Genomic DNA, 19,452 nt, shown 5'->3' on the forward strand with positions numbered 1-19,452 from the left:
CGGAAGCGGAATATGTAAACAACGCGCACGAGGACGTCAAAGGGATGAATCGAAACTAGCTAGCGATGGTGCTAACGACAGCTAGCGTCGCCACAGCGGGCGGAAATTATCATACAGTTAAGCCCGCCCACTAAGAGAGAAGATATGATTGGTCAATTTTGCTGTCATTTGAAACTGGTATTGCGCTGAATTATAACTGCCAGGCCCTCTGTAAACGAACAGCGGGCATCACAGTCCTGATAGGGGGAGACACAGGCTCACAGGCTTCCACTCAACCCCTCACCTTCCAACACAGATTGAATAGACACGGGTGAATATTTTATTTGCTTATATTTTTGTAATTGTTTAGATGTCGAATGTCAAACTGTAAGTAGATAAAATGAAATTGGATAATTATATATATAATGCTTTAAGAATATTTTAGGCCCTCTGAGAGGGCGTAGAGGGCCCTGACGGTTCCCCACTGACACATACACACACATAAACACACACACACACACACACACACACACATACACACACACACACACACACACATACACACACACACACACACACACACACACACACATGCGCACACATACACATACACGCACGCACACACACACATATACACGAACACACACATGCGCACACATACACATACACATATGCACACACACACACATACACACACAAACACATGCACACACACACGCACACACACACACACACACACACGCACGAGCACACACACACACAAGCACGCACACACGCGCACACACACACACACGCGTGCGCGCACACGCATATATACACACACGCACACGCACATACACACACATACTCACACACACACACACACACACACGCACGTGCACACACACGCACACGGATGCACGCACGCACACACACACACACGTGCACACACATGCACACGGACGCATGCACACACACACAAAGACAAAAAATACACAGAGATAAACATACAAATACACATATAATTCAGTTCAATAATTTAAAACCAGAGCAAAAATAAATTAAGCATATAAAAATAAGTTAATATTTTGCATCTATTAAACACACATTTGTTTAACATTAAATTAAATGGGTGTTAAATAAAATACAACAACCCTTTGAATGGTAGCATACCTTACATCACATTCAAAATAGCTATTCATGAATCAAATTTAAATAACATATTGTTCTCTTAACATCTTTTTCTAGTGTCAGAGATCCTTACGCCTGGTATGTTGTTTCAAACAATTAGAAAAATGTTTTAATACATCTAATGGTAATGCTAATGATGGGTATGAAAGTGTGGATGAAACCACACTTTCTAAGGAAGAAGTTGCATGTGCACTCCTGAATTCAGTGCTGCAAATGCTGGTGAAATGTGATCATGTTACTGTAGCCAGTGTTCCACCAGATTCATCCACCACTTCTCCATCCACCATTCTTCATTAATGTCGTTTGTCATGAAAGTCATTATGTCATGTCATTTCTGACCGAAGTCATCACTGTCACTCCATTTGTCGGTGTCGTTAGCCCTCATGTCATTACGTGTGCATGTGCGTTTATAACCTTCACAGCTGTGTTCACGTTGTCTTCATCACCACCATCCATGTGCTTCCATTCAGCTTCAGGGGTTGATTAATAATGCCTGCTGCCAAAAGTCAACCCAACCAATTGATGTTTCAGTATGAAGTGCTTTGGCTAACTGGAGCTTGTGTCTACTACCAGCTCCCACTGGACCTCCTCAGAACCTGCAGGTATTCAATGCGACCACCACCACCCTCACCGTCAAATGGGACCATGCCCCAGGACCGGTCCAGAACTACAAGATCAACTTCCAGCCAGTGGCGGGTGGAAAAAGTCTGTCTGTAAGTCCGATTGCACCCGATCGCCCTCTGTGTGCTGCACATACCTTTACAACTAGGAGGTAATAGACCTGACTATACACACTAGAACTTTCCACATTAGTTTTCTTGGGCCTTGTGTTATTAATTACAGTAGGAAATGTTCTGGAAAGATGTAAGACCAATAGGAACAGCTAATCTTTAGGCACTGACTCATCTCACCCATGAGGTGTTTTCTGTACCCCTCAAAATCCTCTGCAGAAAAACACCACAAAGCATTTTGAATGAGCAATTTGTGTTAAATAGCATAGATCATGATCACGATCGGACCAATTGCTCAAGAGTTGTTAAGTGCCTATCAACAATTCCCTTATTTAGGCACTTATTTGTTTCAACTCCATTTAAAATATTCATGTAGCTAAAGGAAAACCAGTTATTCCCCCTGGAGTATGGTTAATCAGAAATCAGCATGGGCCTGCTCTATACTAGCCCTTTGACTGTAACTTTCATACAAACCTTTTAATAGTAAAACAGCACTTGACTGTCTCATTCAGAATAGCAGAATTCATCTGCCTCTTTGCGTACCAGTTTCCTAGCTAGCAGACAGATAGATAGTGGTGAGGTGTCTCGGTCTGAGATTCACGACCCTCATGGGGTTGTTCTCAGCTGTTCCACCTTCTGACCCGTTTCCAGCCCCAGACCACCTGCTGCCCAGATCACTACAACTTCTAGGCTGTGGACGTTGGTGAACCACAGAGGAATCTCAGCCTGTAAAGGATTAAATGGTCAAAGGATGCATCCTCGATGGCAAATGTAAACGTGTCCCTGATGTGGCTTTAATACAGCTGGAGGAACATGTTAGTGACACACTGCTGAATGAATGGCAGTGATGCACACTGTTCTGGCACAGGGAAAGATGGCATACGATTAGTCTCCCCTCACATCATTCATTTGATACTTAGATCATACTCCATGTTTGTTAAGTCAGAGGATGTGTATCGGACATTACTGTGTGTGTGTGTGTGTGTGAGAGAGAGAGAGAGAGAGAGAGAGAGAGAGAGAGAGAGAGAGAGAGAGAGAGAGAGTGTATGTGTGAGTATGTGTCATATTCTGTTGTGACCACTTTCTGGATCACTTCATGGAACTGTTTTGCTTTTTTTCATTGTGTTTGTGAAAGGTTTCAACAGAACGCAGTTTATTAATATCCTAAACTTTCATATTAACAAGCATTAATACTGAGAGTTTTTCAATTACGGTCATTAAAATTTTAGAATACTTCAAACCTACAGTACAATAAATAACCAATACAGTACCCAACAAAACTACACTAATGTTAAGCACACCTATCACTGACCCCAGTATACATGTTTCAAAACACAGTTACAGTTTTCAAGTTTGATTAATGTCAAGTGAACATTTAACTTTCTTACCAATTCAAAAAGGTCTGTAAAAATTGTATATGATGTGCTATTATGAAACACAATCGAATCTCTCTTAATGCAGAGCAACTGTAGGCAGGGCGTGTATGATGAGAACAACTTATATGGAGGTCAAATCAAGAACTAGAAGGATGTAGGTTGTCGAAAAGCTGTAGGATACAGAGGACGACCGAAAACCGGAAAATATGAAGTCAGGAAACAAAACATAAAGAACTAAACATGGGAAAACCAGAGTAGAAAACTAACAGGACACAGGCACAGAGGACACACACTGAACACAGAGACCTAACATGAAGGCAAAGAACTTACACACAGGCTTAGTGCAGTGACCAGCAAAGAAGAAGCAAACGCAGGGAATATATACACAAGGCAATCAAAGAAATGAGAAACAGGTGATACAAATCAGGGTAGAGAAACGAGGGGCAGAAACAAGAACAGAACCAGAACAATGCGGTGCCTTGCAAAGTGTCACCATGGATACCATGAAGCCAGGGGAGAGGCAATTATGAAAACTCCTTGTATAAATGCATTTAAAAAATGAACCAACTACTTTGGCCATTTACAAATCAAATGTTAATAATATTGCTGTGCTACTTTCTAAAATACGTTAATAGTCTACATAGCTTAAATGGTAATTTCAAGTTCCAACAAATCTTATTGTGTGCATCCATGTTGAATCCTGTTTTTAGCTAGTGCTGATGAGGTTTTAAATTAACCATGAATGCAGCTCGGTTAGCATCAATCCACTCAGTTGACTGACTTCCATCACTGAAATTTTAATCCGCTTTTCTGGAGCTGATAACGACGGTGTGTCGCCTTGAGGTAGGATGGATATGAAGGATAAAATGCACATTCTGCATTTTCAAGTCTCATCCAAACTGTGAAGGTGTCTGGAATGCAAGAGGACTTGTAAAGCTGGGATTAGTCCACAGTTATCCTGAGGCAGTTTCTCTTCTGTTCTATAAGCACAGTGACATGATGTGATGTGATTTCATTGTCTTTGAAGCTGTCTAAGCAGGCAGAATTATTTACACTAGAAATGTAGGGATGATGTATTCACCTTTGGGGAACCTTTCTACCTGTTTCTTTATGGCTCAGGAGGCTCGGTGTAACGGGCTGACAGAGTGGGTTGAGAGTGTAGAATATCAGCTGTGAGTTTAACAGGATTCCCCAGCTCTTCTGTTGAGCCATGCTTTATACACACTGTGTTAATAAAAGTCAGAACTGATAAAAGATCCAAGATATTGTACTGTTTGAGTAACACTGTGAGGATGAGGTTGATATTTTGAACTCAGTCCAGAGGCACGACTAAAGGATTAGCATTCGAAGTGGTCTTATTCATCAGCTAGCGGCTCATTTGAAAGCCCGTACCACCGTTAAACGTCGAGAGACTTGTTTGTTCAAAACAAACAAAAGTGCCTGACTGCTGACATCTTTTCCAAACAGACCCAGGTTGGGGGTAAGAAGAACAGTGTTGTCCTTCAGAAGCTAACGCCCGACACTCCATATTCTATCACTGTAGCTGCAGTCTACCGCAGCGGAGAGAGCAAAGACATCTCTGGCCAAGGAAAAACAAGTAAGTGCTTACGAAAGAAACCTCCCAAGGTGTAGGCTGGAGTTAAAGAGACTCTCCTCTTAAATATCAGACTCTTGGCTGTCCTTTGAATCCAAATGATGTCAGAGGTGGGATGTAATTTCAGACGTTAAACAATGAGCGCGCCATTGCTTAAGCACCAGTGATTGCATCCTCACAGAACCACTGGGTGGAGTGCGAAACCTTCAGGTGTTGAATCCGACCATGACGACTCTGAACGTCCGCTGGGAGCCAGCTGAGGGGAAAGTGAAGGAGTATAAAGTGGTGTATGTCCCTGCAGCTGGCGGGCCCGAGAGCATGGTAGGATCGGTAGGAGTACGGGCCTCTCGGCGCTTCTAAAAGAGTGTGCTGACTTATTTGGACTGAGATTAAGGCTGACTGACGTTATTTGCACACTGGCTAAACAGGAGCAGGTGTCAGGAACAACCACCAACACGGTTCTGAGGAACCTACAGTCGGACACGCTGTACGCTGTTACGGTGTACCCCGTGTATGATGAGGGTGATGGCAAGAGAATGACAGAAAACGGAAAGACGAGTGAGTTTTCTCTTTTTTGCTCTCTCTGTTTAAAGGTGGCTGGCCAGTGTCATTTTGATTTTCAAACTGACATAGTGGATTTAAAGTGCAGATGACACTGCAGTAACTTGCATTGCGGTCTTCGTGGTGTATAACTCGTTTGTCAGGAATTGAGAGACGAAGCTTCTTTTACCGTTCCAGTGGCAAAACAGTGAAACCAAACTTTGTGGTTGTGTGGTGCAGGGGCCCTGGGCGGAGTGAAGAACCTGAGGGTGACCGATCCCACCATGACGTCTCTGGTGGCCAAGTGGGAGCCTGCAGATGGAGCCGTGCGCCAGTATAAGATCTTCTTCGTCCCTGCGGCTGGAGGCACCGAGGACATGGTGGCGCTCTTTGAAACTCCCTCTGACATCGCTTTTATTTGTTTGTTTAAATATTTCAGCCTTTAACAGTTCCTCTTGGGACCATATGTGAAAAACAATATGAATACATACCAGGTGTTGATCTAGGCAACCAAACAGTCCCACTCCATGTATTGTTTGTTTTGATAGCTTGGCTTGAAATAACACGTATAGAAGTTCATATCTATTCATCATGGTCAGTTTTAATTTTATTCATTTACTTTTTGAGAGTGTATTGGGTGCCACTGAGGGCAATTAGGAGAACAGAAGATTGTAATTCAGTTCAGCGCTGGAGTTCCTTCAGGCCAAAACACCATGTTCTGGAAATCGATTACTGGAGGCTCCTGTTTTGTCATTGTTGCTATGCGATATGTCTCCTCAGTCAGCCAAATGCATCAGTGTTTGATGTCTTGTTCAACAGACTTCATAAGTCTTAGTAAAAGTGTTTACTGGCATAGTCCCCCCAACATGATGCTTTCTTTCATGAAATGCACTGAAAAAAGAGAATGAGGAACTATACTATGTCAGATGACACATGTTCAGTTTAAAAATTAATATTTCAACATAGAGTTGTTGAAGTAATATAAATACAAGGGCACTGTTGAGGCAACTACTTCATGTGGAACCAATATCTTGAAGCCAGTGTTTTGTTCAGGGTATAGACTGGGACATGGAGAAAAACACAAACAACACAAACTAACAATTTTCTTTGTTTCAAACAGGAAACAGTTCCTAGTAATACACACACTATTGTACTGAGGAACCTACAGCCAGACACTGATTATACTGTGTCGGTGGTGCCCGTCTACCCAGCGACTGAAGGCCGACGCCAGTCGGAGAACGGAAAGACCTGTGAGTTTGACCTCCAGCCATGGTCCCATCACAGTCAATTCTCCTGCAATTCAAGCCTGAGTTTATGACGGCTGGGCCTTTGAAACTGGGTTATTTTGTTCATAGCCATTATATCTGATTTTTCATTCCAGTGCCTCTTGGTGGTGTGAGGAACCTGCGTATCCCTGACTCCACCTTCACCACGCTTACGGCAACGTGGGACGCCGCCGACGGCAATGTTCAGGGCTACAAAGTTATCTACGTGCCCACCGACGGGGGAGCTGAGCTCACGGTACAGACTTTGAACCTTCCATCATACCTCTGAGCCTCTGCAATGTTGACAGCATGTGTCGACAGTCAGAGGTTCTTTTGAGGTGTGTAATGCAAGTGCTTGGCACAGCCCCCACTGAATGACAAATGTACAGTTTCAAGGTGAAAGTCAAGCGGTGTTGCTTTGACATGCTCAGGAGCGTGAGCAGTGTTAACAGCATACAGTCGCAAAATTTGATTCAGTAATAAATCATTTATACGTGGCGAATGGGGGGAAAAAAAGTTTTTCCATAACCTGTCTAGAATTGGCAGGCACAACCCATGAGCAATTTTTTGTAGAAAAAAACGTGAATAGAGCTAATGCTTAATTATCACTACAAGTAAATAGATTGTCCATTTCCGCCGTAAGCGATTCACCTCAGCAGAAGATTCACCTCAGTTTCGTGTTTTCACAGGAGCAAGTGTCTGAGAGCACCACCACGCTGGTCATGAAGAGCCTTAAGCCCGATACGCGTTATACAGTTACCGTGGTGCCAGTGTATGCTGAGGGAGACGGACCAAGTCTCTCTGAGAAAGGAAAAACAAGTGAGTTATAGCAGCATCCAAAATGGTGGTCAGCAACCTCTCGTATGTATTTGATCTCAATCCCATGACTGCTGTGTTTCTTTTTTTTTATTTTGAAATTATGAGATTGATGTTTGATTTTCAGAACCTCTGGGTAGCGTGAGGAACCTGCAGGTTACAGATCCTACCATAAGCACTCTGAACGTCCGCTGGCAACCGGCTGAAGGCAGCGTGAGGGAGTATATCGTCATCTACGTCCCTGCAGCTGGTGGAGAACAAGATGTGGTGAGAAAGTTCAAGGGTGCTGGTTTCACATTCCGGCAAGACAGACAGCAAGGGCAGAATCATGTTCTTAGTGTCTGTGTTTGGTCTCACAAGAGTCACCATTCCTAACATGTCTCTCCTTAAATGTCACTTCTTTAAAAACAAAGTAATTGGTCTTCAGGCCGCTTGTTGATTGTTTGTGTGGTTTCACACTGTGTGTGAGCAGGAGCAAGTTTCGGGCAGCACCACCCAGATTGTTCTGAAGAATCTTGAACCTGACACAGAGTACACCGTCACCTTGGTGCCCGTCTACCACGAGATGGAGGGCAAGTCTTTGTCAGAAAATGGAAAGACAAGTAAGTCTTGCAATTTATGCTGAATGCATTTCCCTGTCACAAATGAAATCTCTGTGTTTGTCTGGATGCCCGTGTATAATCGGGTCACACCGTTTTGTTTTCTTCAACAGAGCCATTGGGTGGAGTTCGGAATCTGAAGGTAACTGACCCCACCACTAGCACGCTGACCGTGGTCTGGGAACATGCTGACGGAAACCCCCGCCACTATAAGGTCTTCTACATACCACAGCCAGGAACGGAGGAGAAAATGGTAGGATTCTGATGGCCTCTTGCTCTTCTGATGAAAGAAAACTGCATCTCTTACTCTCTCTCATAACATTCCGATGCTAATGCTAAACTTGTTAAATTGCTTTTAAATGTACTTTAATTAAAAATAGGACCATTAAAGGAAAGTATGCTATAAGTATTCTTAAACTATACCATAGCTATAACGATTAGTTAACAGTAAATAATATGTGAAGGTTTGAGATTGCTTTTTTTCTCTTTGTAACCAGGAACAAGTTTCGGGCAGCACCACTACCACCATCTTGCGTAATCTAGATCCCAACACTACCTACAAGGTCACACTCCTGCCCATATACGACAAAGATGTGGAGGGCAAGCGGCAGTCCGATAATGGAAAAACGCGTAAGCGGCCTGTTGTTGCTGCTGTTACTTTAGAGATTTATATGGATTATCCCTGGATCACAATGTTGGCTCATTTGTGCGATTCATTCAGGGCCCCTAGGTGCAGTGAAGAACCTTCAGGTCACAGATCCCACCATTAGTTCTCTGAAGGTCCGCTGGGATCCAGCCGATGGAGACGTGCGCCAGTACAACGTATTCTACGTTCCTGCTGCCGGAGGCCCTGAGAACATGGTATGGAGCCCAAGCCAGGCCTGGAGATACGGCCATTTTCATTTCCCTTCTCTAATGAAACTAGACCCATTGACAGGCCATGAAGGACTTGGTCATTAGCTGGGCTAGATCACTGGATCATTGAATTGTTAGATTCTACAAAAATGTGCAGAACATGATAGGGTCACCAGGAGTGGAACTCGATAACCCCTGTTGTAGTTGGATAACCAGGAAGTAGTTATTAGACACGACCATAATGCCACGACCTTCATACAGGATCAAGTGTCTGGAATGTCCACCAACACAATTCTGAGGAACCTGAAGCCCGATACTCAGTACAAAGTCACTGTGGTGCCGGTGTACGCAGACATGGAAGGAAAAAGACAATCCGAGAATGGAAAGACTTGTGCGTACAAATCCAGATAATTACATTATCCAGCTAATAACATCTTTATTCAGATAATTGATAATGTATTTGATATTACAGGCATTTCAAATCTTATAAATATGGGAGAGTATTCACTTGAACCAGTGTTGTTAATGCTTGGCTGCCTTGTGTTTGGCAGTGCCTTTGGGTGGAGTGAAGAACCTCCAGGTGACCGACCCCACCACCAGTTCCCTCCGTGTCCGCTGGGAACCCGCTGAGGGAAACGTGCGGCAGTACCGACTTTTCTATGTTCCTGCTTCAGGAGGGGCTGAAGATATGGTATGATACCAGAACGTCTCCCCGCCCTCTCAGGAGTGTGGAGTTAGCATTCAGTGGCTAACGCCTTAGAGTGACTGACATCCAAATTACTTTTTAGAAAGTTTTTAATGTTCCTTGTTTTCATGTTCCATATTTTGCCTTTTTTAATTGAGTGAATTAATGAGGCGTTTTATGTTTGAACTGTCCAAAAGGACTAAACACAACAACAACAACAACGATAATACTGGTATGATTATTCTCGGCTCAGAGCCTCTCGTTCATGAGTATGTGCCCTTGTTCAGTTCCTCACTCGTGTCTCCACAGGAGCAAGTGTCTGGAGGCACCACCAGCACTGTTCTGAGGAACCTGCTGTCAAACACACTTTACACCGTAACCGTGGCTCCCGTGTACCCTGAGGGGGAGGGTCTCCGCCAGTCCGAGAAGGGCAAGACGCGTGAGTGGCCTCACCTCCACCTGCATGTCTGATACAATGATGAGGCTCCATATGTACCAGCTTTTGATGCCTTCAGAAGAAGATGCATAGTCATCATAGTCGGTCAGGAAGTCAACACGTGGACGGGTTGGAAGCTTATTTAGTGGCTGCTCCCTAGCTTTGATCCCTGTCTTCATGCCGCTGTTACTTAGCAGATCCTCCGTTCAGCGTAATCAGAACAGAGTGCTGACGCTACGGGGCGTATGGTGCCGAGTGGCTGCTGGGTCCTCTCTACGGGCCTGCTGAGGTCTGGGTATTCATGCGTGCAACCCGATGATTACATACAACCTGGTGATTTATGTGCACATTATGTCCTAATGTACGGGACGCCATGCCAAAACTCTCCCATGCTGAGCCGTTCGCAATCCGAGCGGAATTCGGTGGAATTCTCGGCCTACACGACACAGCACGTGAAATTCCAACCAATCGGCACTGTGCTTAACTTCAGCTCAATGCCCCAGTGCACGAAGGCTTTCTTTCGCACTCGTGCGTATCGGGGACACGAGCACTCCAGAGATACTGGGACGATCTCTCTAGCAATTAAGCTTTTGAGGTTTTGCAGTTTTGTGCGAAGCTATTAAAGTCTACATCTGCTTCCGTTTTAAGGGTGCGTTTGGTTTCAGCACGCTGCCTGACTCGACCCCAGCCTCGGTGGGTTTCCAGCGGCCGCGCCTTTAAATAAAGAAACCCCGCCGCGCTTGTGTCTGGTGCCTAGCTCAGCGTTTTCTCCCCAGCTTTACCGAGCTGCCTCCAGCGTGATGCGGGCCAACCCACGCTCGCCGGGCCAAAATGTTTCCTCCGCCTCTAGCTCAGAGCTCACTCACTCGTAGCTCATTCCCACGGAGTGAGTGATGTCTGTGGGGGGGGTAACTCACTCTCTGTTATGTGCTTCATCCTGCAGTCCCACGTACCCCACCAAAGAACATCCAGGTGTACAACCCCACCACCAACAGCCTGAACGTGCGGTGGGAGCCCGCCTCGGGTCAGGTGCAGCAGTATCGGGTCATCTACGCACCTGTCAGTGGAGGCCGGCCTTCAGAGTCTGTGAGTCACTCTGCGTTTGTCTCACACATGCACACACGGATTTTTGATACCTTGTTCGAATGTGAGATCATACAGAAATCACATATGGGTTATATAAGTGTATATTCTCTTAGGGCACTTTAATCTCACAAATGTTCTGTAATTGCATTCATTTCGGGTTTTACCATCTTGTCAATCTGTGGATGGATCTTGGAATATGGATGGATCTTTTTCCTGAAGAGCACTTGTGGAATATGTCAGAAAAACATGTCCCAAGTACATCTGTAAAATACGTTAATGAACTTTAAACATGTGACCAAGTTTTTGCTGACATGGAGGTTGGATTTATGACTGAGATGTTCTTTGATGGAGTTCTGAGCTTTAACAAAGCTTTTAAGGCTTTGCAGGTTTGTGCAAAACAAATATTTTTAGGTAAAATGCTAGTCAAATCAAATCAAATCAAATTTTATTTTATTCAAATTAAATTTTATTTATATAACGCTTTCTACAACAGTTGTTGTCACAAAGCAGCTTTACAAGTGCCGAGTCCTAGCCCCCAGTGAGCAAGCCAAAGGCGACAGTGGCAAGGAAAAACTCCCTAGTTTTTGCATGAGGAAGAAACCTTGAGAGGAACCAAGACTCAGGGGGGGGAGCCCATCCTCCTCTGGCCGACAGTAGAGTAATCTTAGTTCTTCCATCATTCTGTTGCATGGCCCTTCGTGTCCATAATGTCGCTTATGAACTGTGAACACACACGCACGTAGTTTCCTCCTAAATGAGTGATCACTGCACCTGTATCACTGCACCTGTATGCCTCATGCACACTCGGCCATGCGTGCTTATTGCAGAGGTTATCTAAAGTGTGCGCTGGTCTCACACACCTGCAGTCCCAGTGACATAATGAGTTGAAAGGCACAAACAGGCCCTCGGACTCCGCAGTAGTAGTCTGTGTGCAGACAGGTGGAGGTCAGGAGGGTGAAGCCTCCGTCTGCCCTGTCGCAGAAGGCAGCCATCTTGTCCGCAGCATGCTCTAAGCCAGTGGTTCCCAAACTTTTTCTGCCGTGCCCCCATTTAGTAGATGAGAATATTTTTGTGCCCCCCCCCCCCCCCCTAGGGATGCACCGATTCACGTTTTTCACTTCCGATACCCATTCATATCTATCTGAGGCTTGGTATCGGCCGATACTGATCCGATACCGATCTGATAAAACAGTGCTGAATCGACTTAAAACATTTTTTTTTTAAACAGACATACTGAATTACAAGTTTATTGAAAACTCTGCACCAGTATAGCACACTTAAACACACATAAAAACATGTAAAAAAAAGCACAACTTGCATTTGTTCAGTCAGGGCAATTATGAATATAACATTGAATGTAAAATATCAAAGAACCTGAAACAGACAAAAACAATAAGTTCACAACTTTGGTCAAACATGAAAAAAATAAACTGCAAGAAACCTTTGAAATGGTTCAAGAATTCTAAATATCATTTTAAATAAATAAGGAGATGAAATAAGAGAAACAGCAATACCTATGCGGCTAGTTTGCTAGCGTTGACATCACGCAGAGCACAAAGCATGTAACGGCCAGAAATATGTGTACTGTAAGTAACGCATTCAATGAGCTTTGGACAACTCACCAGTTCATGTATGAACAGTCAAGTAATGATGGAGCCCAGGTTTATTTTGGTCAACCAGCACATAAACGGACTAAGTGGAATAGCACCAGCGCGAGTACGAGTGAGTGATTCACCTCTTCTCTGCTTCGTGTTTCACTCGCCTGTTAACTGTCCAAGTTTTCTGTCCGTGTCGGAGTGTAACTCCGAAAAGCGTTACAAGCATAGAATTAGACTGAATAGATCTGTTTTAATGGATCGGTCACATTGTCACTGATACCCGATATAGAATTTTTTCAGATATTAATATCGGAATCGGTGCATCCCTAATATTGACACATGTGCACGTTTTACTTTCAAGCTCCGCGCCCCCCCTGCAATAGCTCCGCGCCCCACCTAGGGGGCGCGCCCCCCACTTTGGGAACCACTGCTCTAAGCAGTTGCGCAAAGGACAAAAAGTATTTATTTAGCATTTAACCCCTGAGGGCCTTTGTTTGCATTACACGTCTATTGGACTATGTTATCATACTACACTAATCTAAACAGGGATTAATAGTGATGTCATTATGTATATGTGTGTTGCCAGATTAGTGAAGGATACAGAACTGATTTTGTGAATGCAGTGTCACACTAAAATGTGCTCGTCGCCGTGTTATCTGGACGTTGGTTCTGTATTTAGGTTTTGGTGCCGGGCAACACCAACAATGCCTTCTTGGACCAGCTCATCCCCGACACACCGTACTCCGTGAGCGTCTTGGCTGTGTACGCTGATGGAGATGGTCCGCCCATCAAAGGAAACGGGAAAACATGTGAGCAAAATATTTATTGTTGCACTTGTTTTATACAAACACGAACACCTGCACTCAAGCCGCCATACAGCAAAGCAGAGTGCAGTCAGCGATGTTATCATATCTGAGATGACATGTGCGTGTCTGAGATGACATGTGCGTGTCTGAGATGACATGTGAAAGTCTGAGATGACATGTGCGTGTCTGAGATGACATGTGAAAGTCTGAGATGACATGTGCGTGTCTGAGATGACATGTGCGTGTCTGAGATGACGTGTGTGTCTGAGATGACATGTGCGTGTCTGAGATGACATGTGCGTGTCTGAGATGACATGTGCATGTCTGAGATGACATGTGCGTGTCTGAGATGACATGTGCGTGTCTGAGATGACATGTGCGTGTCTGAGATGACATTTATGGAGCACTAATGGGGGGGGGGTGGGGATGGATGTTTCAGTACCGCGCGCTGGACCCAGGAACCTACGTGTGTTTGATGCCACCACAAGCACTCTCAGCATTGGATGGGACCACGCAGAAGGCCCGGTGCAGCAGTATAAGATTGCATACGCCCCCATGACTGGAGACCCCATCACTGAGTTTGTGAGCATTCACATACAATACATCACCAGACACTGTAGCACTTGTGACTGAGTTTGTTACATCACATATTATATATCATCAGAGTCTCTACTGTAGACTTTTCAGTTCATATTCTAGAAATTTCCTTGGGAGGATATTTTAAACTGACATTAACAGACATTAACTGACATTAAAAGACATTAGTAGTGTTCATCTGGATTTTGACATTAGTGGATTTTTACATTGTTATGATTAATATGTTAAATTATCTGTATAACTGACATCAGAATAATTGCAAGTAACAGCAGTGAGTGGGAGAGAAACCCCCTGACTGGGTGATCTGAGCAGCTGTGGTCATGTCCGCCCTGCTCTGCCAGCACCTGTTATGCACTTTGGTGAAAGAGGGGAAACGAACTGATTCTTTTGCCGTGACTGTTGAGGGAAATCATTACTGGGGTTAAAGTGTGGGAGCCCTTGGGATGGGCGTCACTCTCTAATAGTTTCCTCCTTCCCTCACCGAAGCCTCGCGCTCTGAGTGGCCCTCGAGTAGGAGGCCCTGTACCTCTGAGATCTACTTGACGGAGTTGTTCTGTCTTGTAATCCTAAAGCCGGCCGGTGATCCATGAAATACAGATCCATATGTCTGCTGGTTTTTTCGCAGACTGCTGTTCCTGGAAACAGAAACAACGCTATCCTCCAAAACCTCTTCCCTGACACTCCTTACAACATCACGGTGCAGGCCATCTACGCAGATGGAAAAGGCGGGAGTCTGGTTGGAAATGGGAAAACACGTAAGTGAAACACACACACACACACACACACACACACACACACATTAATGATTATGTTTTAATGCTTTTGGATATCGAAATAATGATTTTGATAGTTGTAGAAGGAGTTTAAATGCACCACAAACGAGACATGTCTATGATGTTGTATACACAATATAGATGATTAGTGACCAACACTGACTCACAAACAATAGATGTTGTATTTTACTCTCATACAATTCAACAATAGACATTTTTCACACTAAAATAAATTACCCACATCACAGTATCCCGGCCTACTTGAATGAAATCAGTTTTTTTTTTTTGGAATGTGAGTATGTGAGCATGGATATTTGACCCTGTTTACAGTTTACACATTCTTACAGGGATTTTGCAATTGACTATTGAAGGGACACAAGCTGCTCCATGACAGTTATGCATTATTCAGACTAAGTTTTCTCTCATATATATTTTGGCATGTAATAACACTGCACCTGGCAGTTAGCATGGGCTAGCCTCCAGAAGACCTGTTTCTGCAGCTACCCACTAACACAGGAAAAATAAACCCAATGTAAACATGCCTATTTCTCAGTCTGACAGCGTAAACTTGGGGCAAGAAAATCATGGAAGCCAATCAGTAGCTGCCCAAGCTGTGCCGCGCCAATACGATTTGCTGTGGTGCTCTGAAATTACTTGTGCATTAGCATTCTCTTGGTGGATGGAACTGGCAGTGTGGATTTGATGCTAACACGTTGTCCGCTGTCTGATTGGTCCAAACAGTTGGGCTGCTGGCCCCTCAGAACCTGCGGGTCTCTGATGAGTGGTACACCCGTTTCCGGGTCTCCTGGGACCCCGCTCCCGCTCCAGTGATGGGCTACAAACTGGTCTACCAACCCACGGGTGCGTACGGCTACCTACAAAGTTCAACCTGCTTCTGCGCTTAGCCAAGACCGTAACTAATGTTTGTTGACTTCCTCCGCTTAGACAAGGACGAGTCCTTGGAAATATTTGTCGGTGACGTCACTTCGTACACTCTTCACAACCTCTTCCCCGGCACGACTTATGACGTGAAAGTGTTCGCTCAGTACGATGCCGGAGTGAGCGGGGCTCTCACGGGCCAAGGAACAACACGTACGTGATTCTTCCTTATGTATCAAACTATGTTATATAAAAGCGCAAATAAGGAACTAATGCAGGTTGGTTGTTGCCATTGCATCAACAAATACATGCTTCCAAAACCATGCAGGGGTGGGTTTCCTGAAACGTTCGTAGCGCTAAGTACTTCGTAACCTCGTATGAAACGTACGCGGTTAAGAAGTACTTAGCGCTGCGAACGTTTCGGGAAACCCACCCCGGAATGGGCCACAACAATAATCTTCTCAGTAGGTTGCGAGGTCCTTTTTTTAAGTTATGAGGTCATTTTGAGGCAGCGGTGGACACCTTCCCATGACCACATGGAAGTACATCCTCTTCCTCACTGGTTGGACGATGACACTCACTCTGACTGTCCTCTACACCCTTTGCATTTGCAGTGTACCTCAATGTCACCAGCCTGGAAACATACAATGTCGGTTACGACAAGTTCTGTATCAAGTGGGCTCCGCACCGAGCAGCCACCTCCTACAGGATCAAACTCAACCCTCTGGACCGTGAGTCATGCCGCACATTCTGATCACTTTCACATCGTTTCATTTACCTCTTGTTTGTGTAAATAGTTAAAGTTGTTTTTGTTTGTGTTGCCTTAGAAACCCAAACAGGCACCCTTGCCTTGTGTTCAGTCGTCTGTCTGTTGGAATTAGAGTTCGTCAGTGTCTCTGCCCATGTCTAGACTGCCTGTTTATCGTTAGCGTTTTTCTTAGTTTACTCTCCAGGCAGGACATATAACATAGAATGCAAACGGCCACTGACTTTTTAATTGATACAGCCCAAACCGTTTCACCACTTGTTTTTTATGCATCTGGTTCATATTCACACATAGATTAAGGATGGCTGTAAAGACGGGATGTTGGAGTATCTATGGTTCATGGTAGTTATTAGCCCGACAGCCAGAGTCTCTTTGGCCAAGATCCCTAGAAGTAAACAATGTGCTAGCAATTCCACTGAGACACAGCAGAATGTGCCAAGGTGACCGCAAGAAAGAGGAAATCATTTCACCACCAAGTCGTTGACTTAATAAAGAATGGATAAGGTCTAAGGTTTAATCAGCAGTAGCTTGATATTATATGGTGTTTCCCTAAATAAATTATGAGATTAGGGTATTTAACCAGGGTCAGGGTTTAATGTCTTAGACTTTAGATAAATCCACTGTATTTTAAAATGGGCGCCAATCTGTGCCATGGCTTGATCCAGCTGGTGTTACACTGTGTAATCTGGCCTTGCAGCGGGGGCCCGGGGCCAGCAGGAGATCACCATCACAGCAGGGCATAGCCAGTACTGCTTCGACGGCTTGAGTCCCGACTCGCTGTACAACGCCACAGTGTTCGTGCAGACGCCCAACCTGGAGGGACCCGGAGTCAGCGTCCGAGAGCGCACGCGTAAGTCCTGCCACAGAACCGACCCCGCCTCCTGCAGCCGTGGGTTTTGGGTTCCTGTGAATGCTTATATGTTGGGTTGTGTCTCTTACAGTGGTCAAGCCCACCCCAGTGCCCACCCTGCCACCAACTCCACCCCCTCCACCCACCATCCCTGCAGGATGGGCAGGTAGAGACAACACCTGTCATCTTTTGACTAATAATAAATGTACACACATTTAGATTATGGAATATGTGGACACATTTGAAATACATTGTGTATTGCCTCATGTCCATTTTACACACGTGTCTCTATACAGCTGCCACTGTGATAAGAGTGAATGAGAAACACATGGGTAAATGTACCATACAACACGGCTAGGGGGGTTGGGAAAGTGACAACAAACCCTAGCGTCTCTTTCTGTGATAAGTATATTGCATAGGTACGTGTGGTTGGGCCCGGTTTGCCTGTCATGGTTGCCGTGTTCAGCTGGCTTTAACTTGAGTCCTCTCTCTGTACGCCGCCTGTTTCCACTGAGGTCATATTTAGCAGACATATGGATTTGCTGCATGTCTGATTGGAGCGCAGTCAGAATGGCTTGTCTTACTTCCAGGGTAGATGAGATCGGGTCAGGATTGGATATCCCTGTGGCGTGCACGCAGTCTGTGTACCGGCACGTGCGCACGATCTGCTGGAAATGGAAATATTCCATGGGTGAAATGACATATGAACACATGACCAGATGTACTGGCAGTATTCTGATGGATTGCTCTGTGCTCAGGCGGTGAATCAATCACTGTGATTGGGTAACAATGCTCAGACACTAAAAAGTGGCTAAATCACGGCGTAGGAAGCTGTTCAACTCCGAGATATGTGGCTGCTACTTATGCAGTTGTTGAATATTATACAGTAAATGAACTGAAATGTTTAAAGTGTTTACAGATAGCCTTTGGCTACAGATGTACAAATATTCCATGGTAAACTGCTGGATACTGAGAATTAGTAGCAAATTAATACATTGGCCAGTAGCCCCAGGGTGATAAAAGCAGGATTTCATTTTTCTTCACTGAGACTGGACAAACCCCAGCGCATGCGATGGACTCCGTCCAGATACATTCAGTGAATCAAAACCATGCCAGAGGTTGGCCATGGTGGCCATCTGCTGGAGAACACCGCTGTTTCCACTTCACGCAATATCTGTGCTTTAAGTTTGCTGACTGTGCGAGACCAGGGAGACCTGTCACCTCAGGGGCCACAGAGAATGTGCTGTGCAGAGAGTGTCTCATGAGCTTCTCCTCGTGTCTCCTCAGTGTCTCCTTAGTAACTCCTGAGTGTCTCCTGAATCAGGCCCAAATGCAGCAGGCAAACAGAAAACATTTTCAGCATCCATTTGAACAGATAACCCCTTAAATTCAGCTCATTCTTTGCTCTTCTGCTCACCAAATGTTTGTCTGGTTTTGTTTATTTTCAGTAGAAAGTGTGATCAATTAAAGCAGGACTTATGTATAGGTTCATTACGTCAGTGCTTTAGTTTGTGTAACTCTAAAGGTCTTTCTGCTGGCGGTGTAGACTGGCTAATTGGGAGTCGTGTCTTTCTGCTGGCGGTGTAGACTGGCTAATTGGGAGTCGTGCCTTTTTGCTGGCGGTGTAGACTGGCTAATTGGGAGTCGTGTCTTTCTCCTGGGCTGCTGGAATCCTGCAGGAGAGTCATGGAGTTGAATCTGTTTATCTTCCCTCCATTTGTTTTCCTTCCAGTCTGCAAAGGTGCCAAGGCAGACGTGTCGTTTCTCATCGATGGCTCCTGGAGCATCGGTGAAGAGAGCTTCCACAAAGTCTTACAGTTTGTCTTTAGCATCATGGGAGCCTTTGACGTCATTAGCCCATCAGGAATGCAGGTATGCAGGTATTCACTGGGTCCTAATGAACTTTTTTTTGCCCTAAGATTTTTCAACCAGAATTTTCAGAGCCAACGTTGCTCCCTACACAAATTTTACCTGGATGAATGACACATAGAGTCATTGGGCATGGGAATCAAATTAGGACTTCTCAGAGTAATTCAGCAATTGAAATTTGA

General features: G+C 44.8%; 1 protein-coding gene across 8 annotated transcripts in view; it reads left to right on the plus strand.

Annotated features, from left to right (window-relative positions):
- The window catches only part of col12a1b (collagen, type XII, alpha 1b), a 74,126-nt gene that overhangs the window by 36,702 nt on the left and 17,972 nt on the right, over positions 1–19,452 (plus strand). For 7 of the 8 annotated variants that reach the window (XM_077018053.1, XM_077018055.1, XM_077018054.1 and 4 more), the window contains 27 exons: positions 1,207–1,227; positions 1,723–1,862; positions 4,724–4,853; positions 5,032–5,171; positions 5,279–5,408; positions 5,631–5,770; positions 6,511–6,640; positions 6,772–6,911; positions 7,345–7,474; positions 7,599–7,738; positions 7,944–8,073; positions 8,184–8,323; positions 8,568–8,700; positions 8,792–8,931; positions 9,187–9,316; positions 9,477–9,616; positions 9,920–10,049; positions 10,990–11,132; positions 13,410–13,539; positions 13,976–14,118; positions 14,759–14,888; positions 15,648–15,767; positions 15,852–15,998; positions 16,400–16,516; positions 17,249–17,401; positions 17,493–17,567; positions 19,134–19,273. In XM_077018053.1, the coding sequence (XP_076874168.1) occupies positions 1,207–1,227; positions 1,723–1,862; positions 4,724–4,853; positions 5,032–5,171; positions 5,279–5,408; positions 5,631–5,770; positions 6,511–6,640; positions 6,772–6,911; positions 7,345–7,474; positions 7,599–7,738; positions 7,944–8,073; positions 8,184–8,323; positions 8,568–8,700; positions 8,792–8,931; positions 9,187–9,316; positions 9,477–9,616; positions 9,920–10,049; positions 10,990–11,132; positions 13,410–13,539; positions 13,976–14,118; positions 14,759–14,888; positions 15,648–15,767; positions 15,852–15,998; positions 16,400–16,516; positions 17,249–17,401; positions 17,493–17,567; positions 19,134–19,273 (3,482 nt within the window). The remainder of the gene's footprint in view (positions 1–1,206; positions 1,228–1,722; positions 1,863–4,723; positions 4,854–5,031; positions 5,172–5,278; positions 5,409–5,630; positions 5,771–6,510; positions 6,641–6,771; positions 6,912–7,344; positions 7,475–7,598; positions 7,739–7,943; positions 8,074–8,183; positions 8,324–8,567; positions 8,701–8,791; positions 8,932–9,186; positions 9,317–9,476; positions 9,617–9,919; positions 10,050–10,989; positions 11,133–13,409; positions 13,540–13,975; positions 14,119–14,758; positions 14,889–15,647; positions 15,768–15,851; positions 15,999–16,399; positions 16,517–17,248; positions 17,402–17,492; positions 17,568–19,133; positions 19,274–19,452) is intronic. The other variant, XM_077018051.1, reaches the window with a different exon arrangement.

Source organism: Brachyhypopomus gauderio, chromosome 9 (genome assembly GCF_052324685.1).
Source record: "Brachyhypopomus gauderio isolate BG-103 chromosome 9, BGAUD_0.2, whole genome shotgun sequence".
NCBI classification, from domain to species: Eukaryota; Metazoa; Chordata; class Actinopteri; order Gymnotiformes; family Hypopomidae; genus Brachyhypopomus; species Brachyhypopomus gauderio.